The sequence below is a fragment of the Antechinus flavipes genome, chromosome X (assembly GCF_016432865.1).
Source record: "Antechinus flavipes isolate AdamAnt ecotype Samford, QLD, Australia chromosome X, AdamAnt_v2, whole genome shotgun sequence".
Classification (NCBI taxonomy): Eukaryota; Metazoa; Chordata; class Mammalia; order Dasyuromorphia; family Dasyuridae; genus Antechinus; species Antechinus flavipes.
The window spans coordinates 82001548-82015457 of record NC_067404.1 but is presented as its reverse complement, the minus strand read 5'-3'; the positions used below and the strand labels follow the sequence as shown (position 1 = coordinate 82015457).

At 50.6% G+C, this 13910-nt stretch overlaps 1 protein-coding gene across 2 annotated transcripts in view; it reads right to left on the bottom strand.

The window, feature by feature from the left end:
* Positions 1-6340, bottom strand: part of PHKA1 (phosphorylase kinase regulatory subunit alpha 1) — a 62140-nt gene extending 55800 nt beyond the window's left edge. For both annotated transcript variants that reach the window (XM_051968647.1, XM_051968648.1), the window contains exons 1-3: positions 6229-6340; positions 5051-5209; positions 2256-2303 (exon numbers count right to left, since the gene is read on the bottom strand). In XM_051968647.1, coding sequence (XP_051824607.1) covers positions 2256-2303; positions 5051-5209; positions 6229-6306 — 285 coding nt within the window. In that variant the 5' untranslated portion in view covers positions 6307-6340. The remainder of the gene's footprint in view (positions 1-2255; positions 2304-5050; positions 5210-6228) is intronic.
* Between the last annotated feature and the right edge of the window lie 7570 nt (positions 6341-13910).

Genomic DNA, 13910 nt, shown 5'->3' with positions numbered 1-13910 from the left:
GCTGCCATCATCTCAGACTCAGTCTGGTCCAACCTGACCCTGCCACCTTCTTCCTTCAGCTGGGCCCTGTCCTGCCAGTGTCTCAGGCTCAAAAGCTTTTGCTCGTTTGTCTCTGTCTTCCTTATTAGTCCCCACACCCAAACCTTGCCCTTTGGATGGCATCCGACCCCGTCTCCACTCATGGCTTCCACCTTAGAGCAGGCCCTGGACACCTCTCACCCACACTGACGTACTAGTCTCCTAGCTAGTTTCCAAGGCTTCCAGTCTCTTCCTGCTCAGGTTAGTTAAATGCTCAGCCTGGAGTCAGAAACACTTATCTTACTGAGCTCAAATCTGGCCCCAGATGCTTCTTAGCTGGGTGACCCTGGGCATGTCACTTGATGCCATCTGCCTCAATTTCTTCATCTGTAAGGTGAGCTGGGCAAGAAATGGCCAACCACTCCAGTATCTCTGCCCAGAAAACCTCACGGCCAACACTGGCGTGCTAGGGCCCACAAGGTTACTGAGACAGACGCGACTGAATGACATAAACTGAACTATCCCCGTTCTGTGTGCCCCCATTATGACAGTGTAGTCCCTCCCCGAGGCCTTCTCAAGGTGCCGCCACAACCTCACCCCTGAACTGCTGCTTTCTTCCCTTCTCCCAGCTCCTGGCCTCTTTCTACTGTCCTGTTGTGGGATCCCTCCACACAGGCAGAGTCCCTTTGGGTCCATACCCTCCATGCCCAGCCTGACAGCCCAGATAATGGCCCATAATTCTCCCAGCCTAAAGTGTCACGGCAATGACAGGGAAAAAGCTGATCGGGGACATTTGTCAGCTGTTCTATCAACATGTGCTAAGACCTTCAGAGAAAAGCTCAGAGAGAGCAGGTGCCCATCAAATGCCAGTTATCCCTGCCACTCGAGGATGTGGAGGGAGAGAGGGACAAAGGCTGGCCGGGCATGCGCCAGAGTGACCCAGAGGGCACTTGAGCGGCTTGGGAGCCACAGGAAAGCAGCCCCAAGCTCTGGCCTCCTGGGACCTCACCTCCACCACCGATGGGTGCAAGTGCACTGAGAACTGATTTAGAAAGCTCTGGGAGGGGAATGAGCATCTCTGCTTCCTAATGCTTACATGGTGTGTCCAATGGCAAGGCCAGAGCAAAGGAGCATGGCTGCAGCTGGGCCATCCAGCAAGAAGGAATCTGGGGGGCAGCGAGAGGCCCTGGGGGCAGGCGAGGCCACAGGAACGGCCCCTGTTCCTTTCAACTTAGGGCCTGCTTGTTGGAGCCAAGGGCCTGGACTCACCAGCTGGGCCAGGGCAGGTGCACAGGGGACAGCTCCACCCTAATGGGAGCCCCTGGCAGTGAGGCCCGGGGCAAGAAGGGGGGTGGCTTCTCTGCCACTTCCCTTCCTTCCATTTTCTCCCTTTTTCACTCACTCTCTCCTCATCTCCCTGTCTTTGTCTCTGTCTCTCTCCCCTTCCTGTCTCTGTTTCTTTCCCCCTCCTGTCTGTCTCTTCCTCTATCTGTCTCTGTCTTTCTTCCTCTATCTCTGTCTCTTCTTCTCTTTGTCTCTCTCCCCCTCTGTATCTCTCTCCCTCTCCCTGTCTCTGTCTCTCTCCCCCTCTGTATCTCTCTCCCTCTCCTTGTCTCTGTCTCTCTCCCCCTCTGTATCTCTCTCCCTCTCCCTGTCTCTGTCTCTCTCCCCCTCTGTATCTCTCTCCCTCTCCCTGTCTCTGTCTCTCTCCCCCTCTGTATCTCTCTCCCTCTCCTGTCTCTGTCTCTCTCCCTCTCCCTGTCTCTGTCTCTCTCCCCCTCTGTGTCTCTCTCCCTCTCCTGTCTCTGTCTCTCTCCCTCTCCCTGTCTCTGTCTCCTTTTTCATGTTCCCTCCACTCCTATTATCAACAGTGATTCCTTGATCTGCCTGTGAAGAGGGAAGGTCAAGGGGAACAGTTGGCAGCTGGGCAGCCTGCGGGCGTGTTTCCTTCTATTCTGAGTTGGGAGGCATCTCAGAGGTCATCTGACAGAGGAGGAAACTGAGGCTCTAAAGGAGGCCATGGTTTGCCCAGGGTCTCTGGGGTCAGCAGCAGGTGCGGGGATCACATTCAGCCCCATTATCTAAGGAGCCACAGCAAGCAGAGAGTTCTTGAGGCACCATGGTATCTTTGGAGAGAAAGGCGGGGGCTCCCCTTCCAGACCACCCTTTTATTCTATGGAGGAGGTCACAGGTCAGCCTTTGGTGGGGCTGGGCAGCGGACACCCACAGCGGCGTACCTGTCTGATCATACACTGCAGCAGCCCCCTCATCAGCTTCACGACACTCTGCAGAGAGGAACAGAAAGTCGGTCTGTTAGCCCATGTCCCGGGTGGGAGCGCCCTGACTCAGCCAGCACAGCTGGTCCCCGACCTTTGTAAAGCACGTAACTCTATCCCCACTGTGGACTGACATGGCATTTGCTTCAGGAGCACACGGAAGAGCATGGGGTGCTGGGAGCAGGGTGGAAAACTACCCAGACACGTCAGAGAAAGAAGCCAAGCCACATTTGTCCCTGAGCTGGCTACTCAAAAGAGCCTGGGGGCCACCCCTTGAGCTGGCTGCCCCAAAGAGCTGAGAGGCCGCCCTGAGCTGGCCCCTGGCAGGAGGGAGAAGTTGTCTTGCTGAAGCCCGGGAGGACAGACAGGGCTTCAGAGCCCCTCACCCCTTCTTCTCCCAGAGCCAGGAACTGTGTTGGAGACAGCTCAGGAACACCCACCTGGACCTTGTCCAGGGAACAGGGAGCTTCAGTTCAGAGACAAGTGCAGGGGCACCGTGCCCAAAGTGAAGCCACCCACCCCTCCTTTAGTGGCCCTGATGGCTCCCCAGCTGGCTGGCCTCCCCAGCTAGTGGCCCCTCATGTCCCACTGGGGCCTGATTCGAGACTCTCCTGGCCCAAGGAGCCCCAACTCAGGGCCTCTAACACCCCAGGCCCCAGGCCGGGGTCACTCACACAACCCTCGCGCCCGAGCTTGGAGCCTGGCCCCACTTTATAAGCAGCTTTTGTCCCAGGCCGCCAGTAGAGCACAGTCAGGCAAAGAGTGGAACGAGGGCTCGGGGGGAACCAAGGACATCTGGGAAGTGAAACTTACTCCCCACTACCGCTAGAGACACAGACGATGTGGGCTGGGGGACAGGGGAGAGGGGGGCTCCTAATGCTACCCCAAGCCAGGGACTTCAGGACTCTTCCCCCGAAGCAATGGCCCTCCTCCCAAAAGGAAAAGGGAACACATGTGTCCTTCAAACTGATTAACAACCAGCAAGGAGTCTACAGCTATGGGATTGGAGCCCAAGTTCTTTCCATCTTGCCCACAAAGAAGAGCTGCAGGAGGCCCGCCATCCAGCATTGGTCAAGCACTTTTGGGGGTGAGAGGGAGGGGAGCTTGGAAAGGCTGCCCCTACTCTGTGAGAGGCCAGATGCAATTCTGTAGCTCCACACAGCCCACCCCACGGCACTCCCCCAGGGTCATGTCCGCTGCCTCTTTTATCCCTTACCTGAGTGAGCCAAATACTGAAGTAATTGGTACAGTCTCTGTCTCTGTTTCTTGTCTGTCTTTCTCTCTCTCTCTCTCTCTATTTCTCTCTGAGTCTCTCTTTATGTCTCTTTCTGTGTCTCTCTTTATGTCTCTCTCTGTCTCTCTGTCTCTCTGTCTCTCTCTCTTTCTCACACACACACACACACACACACACACACACACACACACACACACACAGCAGGATCCGTGCTCAAAGGAAACTATAGGCCTGGGATGGAGCCTTTCCGACATTCTGTAAGAAAGCTGGATCCTCTGCCCATTCCCCCTTCCTCATATCTCTACCACCCTGACTGCGCTCTTACCCTTTGCCATCCAGCCCTGAATCCTTCCAGCTCGGTGACTGAGTAATGGCACAGGCAGGGAACTTCACAGCCCATGGAGGGCACCTTCCATCCCTGTAGGCTCCACCCATGCCTGACCCTATGAGGTCAGACTGGGGATAGTGAGGGTCTCCTGAGCCCCCAAAGTGGCTGTCTGTGGCTTCAAGCGTCAGATGGACACTGAACTAGGACCTACTAGAGCGCCAGCTGGCCCAGGCTCCAAGAAAGGGTGTTGTTTTGAGGGAAGAAGGCAGACTCTTGGAGTCCCAGATCCTGGTTTGCAGGACTGGCCCTCAGGCCTATGTGCCTTTGGTCAAGTCATGAGACCAACAATTTCAAGCTTGGAAGGGTCATAGAGGTCATGTAACTTGAGGAAAAGGAAGCCCGAAAAGTAGAGTGACTGTCAGTCTCACAAGTAACAAGGGGCAGAGCTGGGTAGCATTGGAACTCAAGCCTCTGACCTCTAGACGTGGCCCTGTTCTAGCAGCTCGCTGGATGTATGAGCAGGGACCAGCCACCCAGAATGAGACGTGACTGGACTAGGTATCCCGAGTCTCGCCTGCTTGCTCAGGAGCACGGGCGGAAGCTCGGCAAATGCGGCCCCCATAGTACAATCTTGAAGCAAAGCAACAGAGGCTGAAAAGGGGGCCAGGAACTGCTGGAAGAGCTGTGGCTGCTCTGCCCACGGCACCCGTCCAACACGAGGGGCTGGTCCCCCAAAGTAATCCTAGAATAAATACACCGGGCACAGTGAAATACAGTTATTTACTGGGAGGAAGCCGAGCTTTAGGAAACACTCTCAGGCAGCAGCACAGGAGGCTTTTGAGAGAGGGAGTGACTGCACTTGCCAGGCAAAGCCGGCTCACGATGACGCAGGAGCTGGATACAAAGAAAGAGTGAGAGAGGGGAGTAAAAGGCCCCCAAGCAGCTTAGCCAACTTTGCTTAGTCCTGCCAGGTAAGTCCCGGCCGCCTCTCTGCCTCCTTCCTGTCCGTCTCTTTCCAGCCCTTTGGACATCCAGCGTCCCCAAATGAGTGTCCCAGGGTATCCCCAAGGAGGTGTCCCCACATGAGTGCCCTGGAATGGCCCTGAGGGGGTGCCCCACATGGGAGGCCCAGGGAGTCACCAAGGAGGTACCCCATATGGGTGCCCCAGGGTGGGCCTTGACAGAGTCTTTTACCTGTTCCAACTCATAGGCTTTGGCCTTGTCCTCGTCGCGGTCGGCATTCTTGCGGTAAGCCAGGCCCAGGCCCCACACCGCCAGGATGCTGTAGACGTTATCCCGGACCCAAGCATCTTTCTGATCACAGCTTGCTGGAAGTAAGCCAGTCACAGGATTCTGCCGAGCCAAAAATGGAAGTCAGAAGAGGTCCCGAGCCTGCAAGGGTGGGGCAGTGGAAGCTACCTGGAAGAGCCCTAAGTTCCCGGGGAACTGGAGGAAACCTAATCCAGGAAATAGGCTCAGCATTCAGTTCTTTGGCTCTCCCAGCATTCACCTGTTGGGCTCTCCCTCTCCCTCAGCTGTGGCTCTCCTCTGAAACCACAAACCCTGTTATTCTCAGGCTGGAGTCTGGCCTTTACGGCTCAATTACTGACACTGGGACAGAATGACAGCTTGAGAACAAGTCTGAGAAGAACAAATTATAAACCCCAACTGGCCAGTAACGCCCAGTACCCTAGCTACTGGCTGAGGCTGGTTTCTTCCACTCTTGGGGCCTCAGTTTCCCTCCTCTGTAACATGAGAAGGTTGGCCTGGGCGCTCTCCAGTCACTTGTAGCTGTAACCCTGAGCCCACTGCCCTCTGGGGGCCTCGGTTTCCCTCTCTGCACCATGAAGAGATTGACGTGATGCTCTCTCCAAAGTCCCTCTGAGCTCTGACAAAGTAAGACTAGACCAGAAGGAAGAGGATGAGAGCAAAGGATCCCAGCAGGGGGTGACTCTCTGGTATTGGTGGGACTTTTTCCGGAGTGAATTGGGGAAAGGGAGGAGGAGACAGGAGAATCGGACACCAGGAAGCACAGCCCTGGTCTCCCCGGTGCCCGCAAGGCTCCGGCCCCAGCCCAGCACTTCGGCCCCCCTCGCATGCGTTGTAGAGAGAAGCCAAGCCAAAGAGCGCTTATTAGGCACCTGCTTGCGCCAGGTGCCGGGGAGCCCGAGCCAAAGGTAAGGGATCCCCAAACTTCAGAGGCGCTAAGAGATCGCTCCGCTGGGGCAACCGTCTCCACGTCCAGCGGGGGAAACTGAGGCGGGGCGGAGCAGACGGTCAGGGCTGGTGTCTCGAGAGGCGCAACCACGGGGCGGTCCTTGGCTCTCTTTTCCTCCCTCCTTTCCCTCTCCCCACCCCCCACCCGCTCTCACCTGGTGGCACAGGATGGTCTGCTGTACCAGGCGGGCGTAGCCATCCAGCCGGACTCCGGAGTTGCTCCTGCTCCTCATGTCGCCTCCGTCCGGGTGGCAGCGGCAGCGGAGGTAGCAGCGGTTAGTTTGCTGATGCCGGAGGCGGGGTTGCCTCAGGGCGGGCCCGAGGCGGGGCTCTTCCGTGGGCGGGCCTTCCTGGGGTGGGGCGGGGCGGCCGCGCAGGCGAAGAATCCACTGCCGGGACAGCAGGGGCGGGGCCCAAGGCGCAGGCCCCCTCCTCGTCCTCCCCGGGCCGGGCGCGCCTTCACACACACATAAACACACACACACCCCTTCACACTTACACACACACACAGAGCGCCCCACCCCTCAACGCGAGCCCCTTTTATTTCTCCGCTTCAGGGGGCCTTGGGGACCCCCGGGAGGTGCTTGCCTCGGAAGGCTCCGAGGGACCGACAGCCATTTCTTCACTTAGACCCAGAACGCAAGGTGGCGCGAAGCCCGACTCGGGGCTTCTTAGCTCTCGCTTTAAGTTTCGCGCAGGCCCAAAGCTGCGAGCTGAGCTCGGCTCCTCCCCCAAGCCCCGGCCTCCCCTCTGCCGGCCTCCAGGCCGGAATTGGGAGACGGTCCCTAGGGAGGCCCGCGAGCCGAGCTAGCGGCGGGCAGCCCGCAGGGGGCAGTCGGGCCGTCCTGCGGCATGACCCACGGGCCTCAGCCCTGGCCCCCAGTCAGCGCCCCGGAATCCCTCCAACCCCCCGCCGGCAAGCGCCCCTCAGGACCTTGGTTCAACCCCCTCTTCTGCTTACTTCAGTTATCCGCAGGTCGACCCCTTCATTTTACTGAGGAGAAAACAGTCTGGGCAGGGGGAGCGCCACAGTGAAGGCTCCTCTCCTCCCTCGCGCGGGAAAGTTCCAGAAGCCTGAACCGCCGGCGCTCCTTTAGCCCTTAATGCGCTTTGGAAAGTGGAGAGCCCAGCAGCCCCTAGTTCGCCCGGGAGGGTGCCCCACGGTTACTCACCAACCCTGTTAGCCGGCTAGTCTGTGCCCCTCCCTCTGGCTAGGCCGGTCAAGGGTCATTCAGGCCTGTCCCCCAGTGAAGCCCTCTACAACGATTCTGCCCTTGCTGGTTTTGGAAGGCACTTCAGCTCCCATCTAGCTGCACACCCTCCCTCCCTCCCCCTCAGGCCCCTATCCCCCCTTCCCAGCTCCTGCTGTCAGCTACTTGGGCCTTCTGCTCGTGCTGCCAGTTCTATGGGATGGATCCCACCCAAACAGAACAAGTCCACCCTTCCCCAACGTGAACTTCTATTTGCCAAAGCTACTCTTGGTGATCATAAAATCAAGAGATCCCAGAGGGATCGAGGAAAGGAAGGGAAGAAGTCGTCTAGTGAAAAAGCCACATTCTGCAGATGGGGAAACTGAGGACGTATAACGGTTCCATGACTTGATCAAGATCACAGAAGGAGTAAATGGCAGAGCTGAAATTCCCACTCAGAAAGGTCACCAGATTGTCTGGGAGTATAACAGAGCTCTAGGCTTCAGGGAGAACTGACATGTAAAGGGTCCCTGATTAGCAAAAACTCAAAAGTTATGCAAACTAATACTAAAAACTAAAACAAAGCTAATGGCTTAAAGTGAACAAATTCAGAGCAAAAATTTAGACAAACCACCATTGAACTCTGGGTTCAGACCGGCTCCCAGCATATGGAAATTCACCAGCATGGAGCCAATAGGCCAGTAAATGTTTAACAGCCTGCTTTGGGGAAGGAAGGACATATATGTAAGATTCTTTAAAGTTTCATATGTATCATTAATATCTTTCCAAGGCACACTCAAGTCTAGACAACAGATCGAGGCCAGACTTGCAGCTTTTGCTGATTTCCTAGGTGAAAATGTTCACTCTGAACCTTTCTCAATCGCCTCTCCAGGTAAGAGCTGGCTGAAGTTCCTGCAACATGTCAGCCCACAGTCATCTACTTTAGAGGGGGTCACAGGCAAATCCTTTTCAAAGACAAGCCATTCCTGTGCAATAGAGATTATCTTTAACTAGCGAGAGAGGGATTATAGTGTAATGAATAGAGGAGGCAAAAAGATCCAACTTCAAATCTTACTTCTTATAATTACTATTTGTATGATCCTGGACAAGCCACTCTCTGAACCTCACTTTCCTTCTCTGGAAAATGGGGATAATAATAGCACTTACCCCAGATAAGAATCTGTATAAAGTAATTTGCAAACTTTAAAGTATTATATCATGTTAGGTAAGGACAAAAATTTAACAGCTTTTAAATGAGCTCTAGAAGGAAATGGCAAACCACTCCAGTATCTCTATCAAAAACAAATAAACAAAATGACAATGACAGCCACTGGCCACCCTTCATCAAGGCCTTAGTTTCCTAGTCTGTAAAGGGAATACCCTAGCTAGATCACTGGTATCAAACTCAAATAGAAATAGGAGCCGTGGATCCCTGCAGGCTGCATTTGGCTCTAGAAAGTCACACCTTTATATTTTTCTGTTTCTGCCAACATATTAGAATCAGGAGCTACATTTTAAGCTGGTTCCAAACAAACTCAAGAGTGCTGCCGGCTGTGTGCAGCCCATGCATGTTTGACACCTCTAAGGCTCCTTCCGGCTCTAGAGTTATAAGCCTGTAATCCTCAGCATCTTCCTTCTTCACAAAGTTGCCAAAGTGATATTCTAAAAAGCATGAGTCTGACCATGTCAGTTCCTTGCTCAATAACCTCCAGTGGCTCCCTATTACCTCTGAGATCAAATATACAGACCTATGCTTAGCATTTAAAGGACTTAACAGCCTGGCCACCTTTGGAACTTTATTAGACTTCGTTCCCTTTCATGGATTCTATGGTCCAGCCTCCTGGCCCTTTTGGCTGTTTCTTATGCACAACATTCCATATTCCAACCCCCCATGTCTTTTCACAGGCTGTCCTCCATGTCTGGAATGTGCTCCCTCCTTACCTCCACCTCTAGAAACTGGAATCTCTGGTTTCCTTCAAAGCACAGCTCCAGCATGTTTATAGAAAATAAGGACACCGAGTTACAGACAATAGATTTAGCAAGACATGCAGCTGCAGAAATGAATCGGGTCCAAGGCTTTTGGGCAGCACAAGGACGCAGAGGCTCACGGCTTTTTGGCTTTTATGTGAGTTTTTTACATAGCACAAGAGGACAACAGGTCTGCCTCAGCCAAGCTGTGATTAGATCACGGCATACGCTGCTGATGTCTTGTGAGTTTACAGAAAACATTTGAAGGACATAAAACTCAGTGACAAAAAGGTCAGAGAAAGTAGAGTCACAAAATGGAGTCCCTCACTAATTCATTGTTCGTGAGGTTGTGAAGAGTTCTGGAGAGCAATTTGGAACTATGCTCAAAGGGCTTTCAAACTACACACACCCTTTGATCCAGAAGTGCCGTTACTGAGTCTGTATCCCAAAGAGATCATAAAAGAGGGAAAAGGACCCACAAGTAATAAAATGTTTGTGGCAGCAATTTGTGTAGAGGCAAGGAACTGGAAATTGAGTGGATGCCCATCAGTTGGGGAATGACTGGATAAGTTATGGTATATGAATGTGATGGAATATTATTATTCTATAAGTAATGATGATCAGACTGATTTCAGAAAAGCCCAGAAAGCCTAACATGCATTGATGCTAAGTGAAATGAGGGGAACCAGGAGATCACTGTATACGGCAACAAGATTATGTGATGATCAATCTTGATGAACTTGGCTCTTTTCGACAATAAGGTGATTCAAGGTGATCTAATAGACTTGAGATGGAAAGTGCCATCCCCATCCAGAGAGAATTATAGAAACTGAATATAGATCAAAGCATAGTATTTTCATTTTTTTTTGTTGGTTGCTTTTCTTTCTTATTTTTTTCCATTTTTGACTTGATTTTTCTTGCACAGCATGATGAATATGGAGATATATTTAGTAAAATTGCATAGCTAGGTGGCACAGTGGATAGAGCACCAGTCCTGAAGTCAGGAGGACCTGAGTTCAAATCTATATTTCCCAGCTGTGTGACCCTGGGCAAGGGTTGCCTCAGCCAAAAAAAAATTGCACATGTTTAACCTATATTGGATTGCTTGCTGTCTTGGAGAGGGAGAAGGAGGGAGGAGGGAGGGAGAAAAATTTGGAACACAATGTTTTGCAGAGGTGAATGTTGAAAACTATCTGCATGTATTTGGGAAATTCAAATACTATAAGAAAAAAGAAAAAGAAAAAAATGTAGTCACTTTGGTCTAACAAACATCACCTTCTAGTGGCACTTTTCCTTACCTTCATAGCTTCCAGTTTCTCACCTCTCCCAATTGCCTTCGGCTTTTTCTCTTATTTCTCTTAATAAAGTAAAAGATGCTTTTTTCCCCTGATCGATAGTATTTTATTTTGTTCCCAATAACATGTAAAGATAGTTTTCAACCTTCATTTTTGTAAGATTTTGTGTTCCAACTTTTTCTTCCTTCCCCTCTTCCTCAAGACAACAAGTAATCTCATAGTTATACATGTACAATCATGTTAAACGTATTTCCATATTAGTCATGTTGTGAAAAAAGAATCAGAACAAAAGGGGAAAACCACAAGAAAGAAAGAACAGAAATGGTGAAAATAATAAACTTTGATCTGCATTCAATCTCCATAGTTCTCTTTCTGGATGCAGATGGCATTTTCTATTCCAAGTTTATTGGAATTGCCTTGAATCACCTCATTGTTGGAAAGAGCCAAGTTCATCACATAACCTTGTTGTTACTATATACACTGTTCTCTTGGTTCTGCTCATTTCACTTAGCATCAGTGCATGTAAGTCTTTCTGGGCATTCCTGAAATCATCCTGTTGATCATTCCTTATAGAATAATAATATTCCATTACATTCATCTGCCATAACTTATTCAGCCATCTCTCAACTTTGGGGCATCCACTTAATTTCTAATTCCTTGCCACAGAATAAAAGGTTCTTAAGGGTTGGAACTTATTCGTTTTTGTCTTTGTGTCACCTGGCATATAGCAGGCATCTAATAAATGTCTAGTATTTGATTGACTTTCCCAGGATCAGATAGCTACTAAGTATCAGAGATCACAGTTGAACCCAAGTTTTGCTGACGCTGTGCCCAGCCCTCTCATCACTGAGCTGGGCTGCTTCAATATCATTCAAATAAAAAAAATTAAAGCCAAAAGAGATACAGAAAAAATCTTCAACAAAATTCATCCCTGTGATTCCTTCCTCCGCCAACTCTCTCTCTCTCTAAAAGGAATATAGTTTTTCAAAAAGCATCTCCCAGAAACCCCCAACCGCTGCCATCATATACAACAGAGAAACATTTGAAGCGTTCCTACTCAAAACAGAAATACAACTGGTGCTCAGTCTCATTCATCACTCTTCCATGAAACATTAGAAATGCTAAGAATTACACTAAGGAAATCAAAGGGATTTAAAAGGATTCACATAGGAAATTCACTATGTGCTGATGACACAATTATTTATTTAGAAAAGCCATCAGCCTCTGTGAAAAAAAGGCTTGGGAGGCAATAAATGAGGCAGCCAGTCCCAGAGCCCCCCATGTAGCGCCTCCAACAACAGTAACAGCTGGTGTTGCTATGGCCCCTCAGAAAGGCCTTCCAGCAGACACTGAGATTCTTGTTCGGGTCGGGGTTGAACTAGGGAGATGATGTGGCCCCTTCCAGCTTGGAAGTTCTGGGTTTCTGTGAAAGCCCTTGGTATACATGATCTCATTAAAGCTTCCCAACTGGCCTGTGAGCCTGGTGACCTTATTATTCTTCCTTTCAGATGAGGAAACTGAGGCATGAAAGGAGAAGCCATTTACATTTTCCCCTGACCCAGATTCTAAAGCTTCTACCTTGGGAGATAGTCCTCAAAAGTTTCTGTCTCCTCCCCCCCCCAACCCTTGCCCTGAGAAACTTGGGTTACATTACAGGGTGTCAGGAGCTATGTATACCATGGTGAAGAGGGTCTAGCTGATGGAGAGCCTCAATGACCAGGACTCTACTGGACATAGCAAAATGGCCTTGAATGATGCTTCAGGGCTAAAGAACACAAAGGTGAGCAGATTCCATAATTGTTGCATCTATGAGTCAGAACCAAGGTGAGAAGCCACATGACTGTGCTCATGCAGATGCTAAATGGACAGAGATTAGTGGGATTAGGGCCAATAAATCTGGAGGTGGAGGATGAGGTCAGGTTGGAAGGAGTGTGCCCAGGCCTCCAATAAAGTACACCCAGTACATTTGAGTAACTGGCACTTCAGAAGGAATCCACCTAGTTTCCTTTTTTTAATCAAAACTTGTCATTTTTCAAAACATATGCATGGAAAATTCTTCAACATTAGCCCTTGTAAAACCCTGTGTTCCAATTTTCTCCCCCTTCCCCCATGCCCTCCCCTAGATGGCAAGTAGTCCAATATATGGTAAACATGTCCACCTACTTTCTAAGAGTTGCTAGACATTGGACGTGACTTGCAAAATCAGCCCAGGGATGTCTGGAAGGATGCCTCCTGGGCAGCCCCGCATGCAAACGGTTCAGAAACATAGGCCAAAATATGGACCAAAGACACAAGGTAGAATATTTAGAAATACAGAAATTAATACTCACAAGAAGATTTCCCAAGGAGAATACCAGGGACTGTAAGGATCTCCTTGGAAAAGTCTTGGACCCAGGAGACCCTGAGAAACTGACATTCATATACCATCATCTGGAGAAGGCCAGAGAGGTAGACTTGGGTTTAGTTATACTGATGTGGGGAAATGCCCCCACACAGGATAAATGTGCTCCAAAGAGTAGGGTTAGAAATGGAATAAGGGTGAGGATTAGGGCCAGGGAAAGTCATCTTCTTAGTATAAGAGACAACATGAGGTTGAGGAAAGATAATCTGTGGATCTGCCATTATTATTTCTATGTTCATTTGCTTTTGTTTGATGGTCATGTGTATGAGGTTATGACATAAGCACATGAAGTATCCCACATGGTGGTCAGTTGATCGGTTAGTTGCCTTTCATGCTTGAAGAGGACCAGAATCACCTCACTATGTTGGGATCAGAGGTCTGACCGTGGTCAATCAGACCAATAGGAGCATGGAAGGCCCTACCTCAGGTTAGGCACCAATAGTTGACATGAACATTTGGAGCAGAGACGTCCCTAAGTTTGCACATCTCACAGTTCTTTTGTCCTGCTGCAATTCTGCTCTGCTCATATGGTATAGTGCCCGTCCTGATGTGATCATGCCATGCGGGAGTGAGTGCCAGTGTCTGCCACGACTCACAATCAATCCCAAATTTCCTTGGAGAATCCTTGAGAGTGTCCTTGTATTGCTTCTTCTGAACACACGTGAGTGCTTGTCTTGGGTGAGCTCTCTGTAATATAGACTTTTAGGCAAACTCACATTTAGCCAAGCCATTGGAGTTGTACTCTCTGTAGTGAAGTTTGATTGCCCGGAAGTTCAGCTCAAGAAAGGACCTCAGTGTCTGGTACGTTATCTTTCCAGGTGACTTTCAGTTTCCTGACATGGCGCTGGTAGGCCGTCCAGATTTCATGAGCGTACGGCAGTGAGGTCAGCACAATGGCTCTGTAGACCTTCAATGTGGTGGTTGGTCTAATACCTCTCCTCTCCCACACTTTCCTCCCAGACACTGAGCCAGCTCTGGTCACG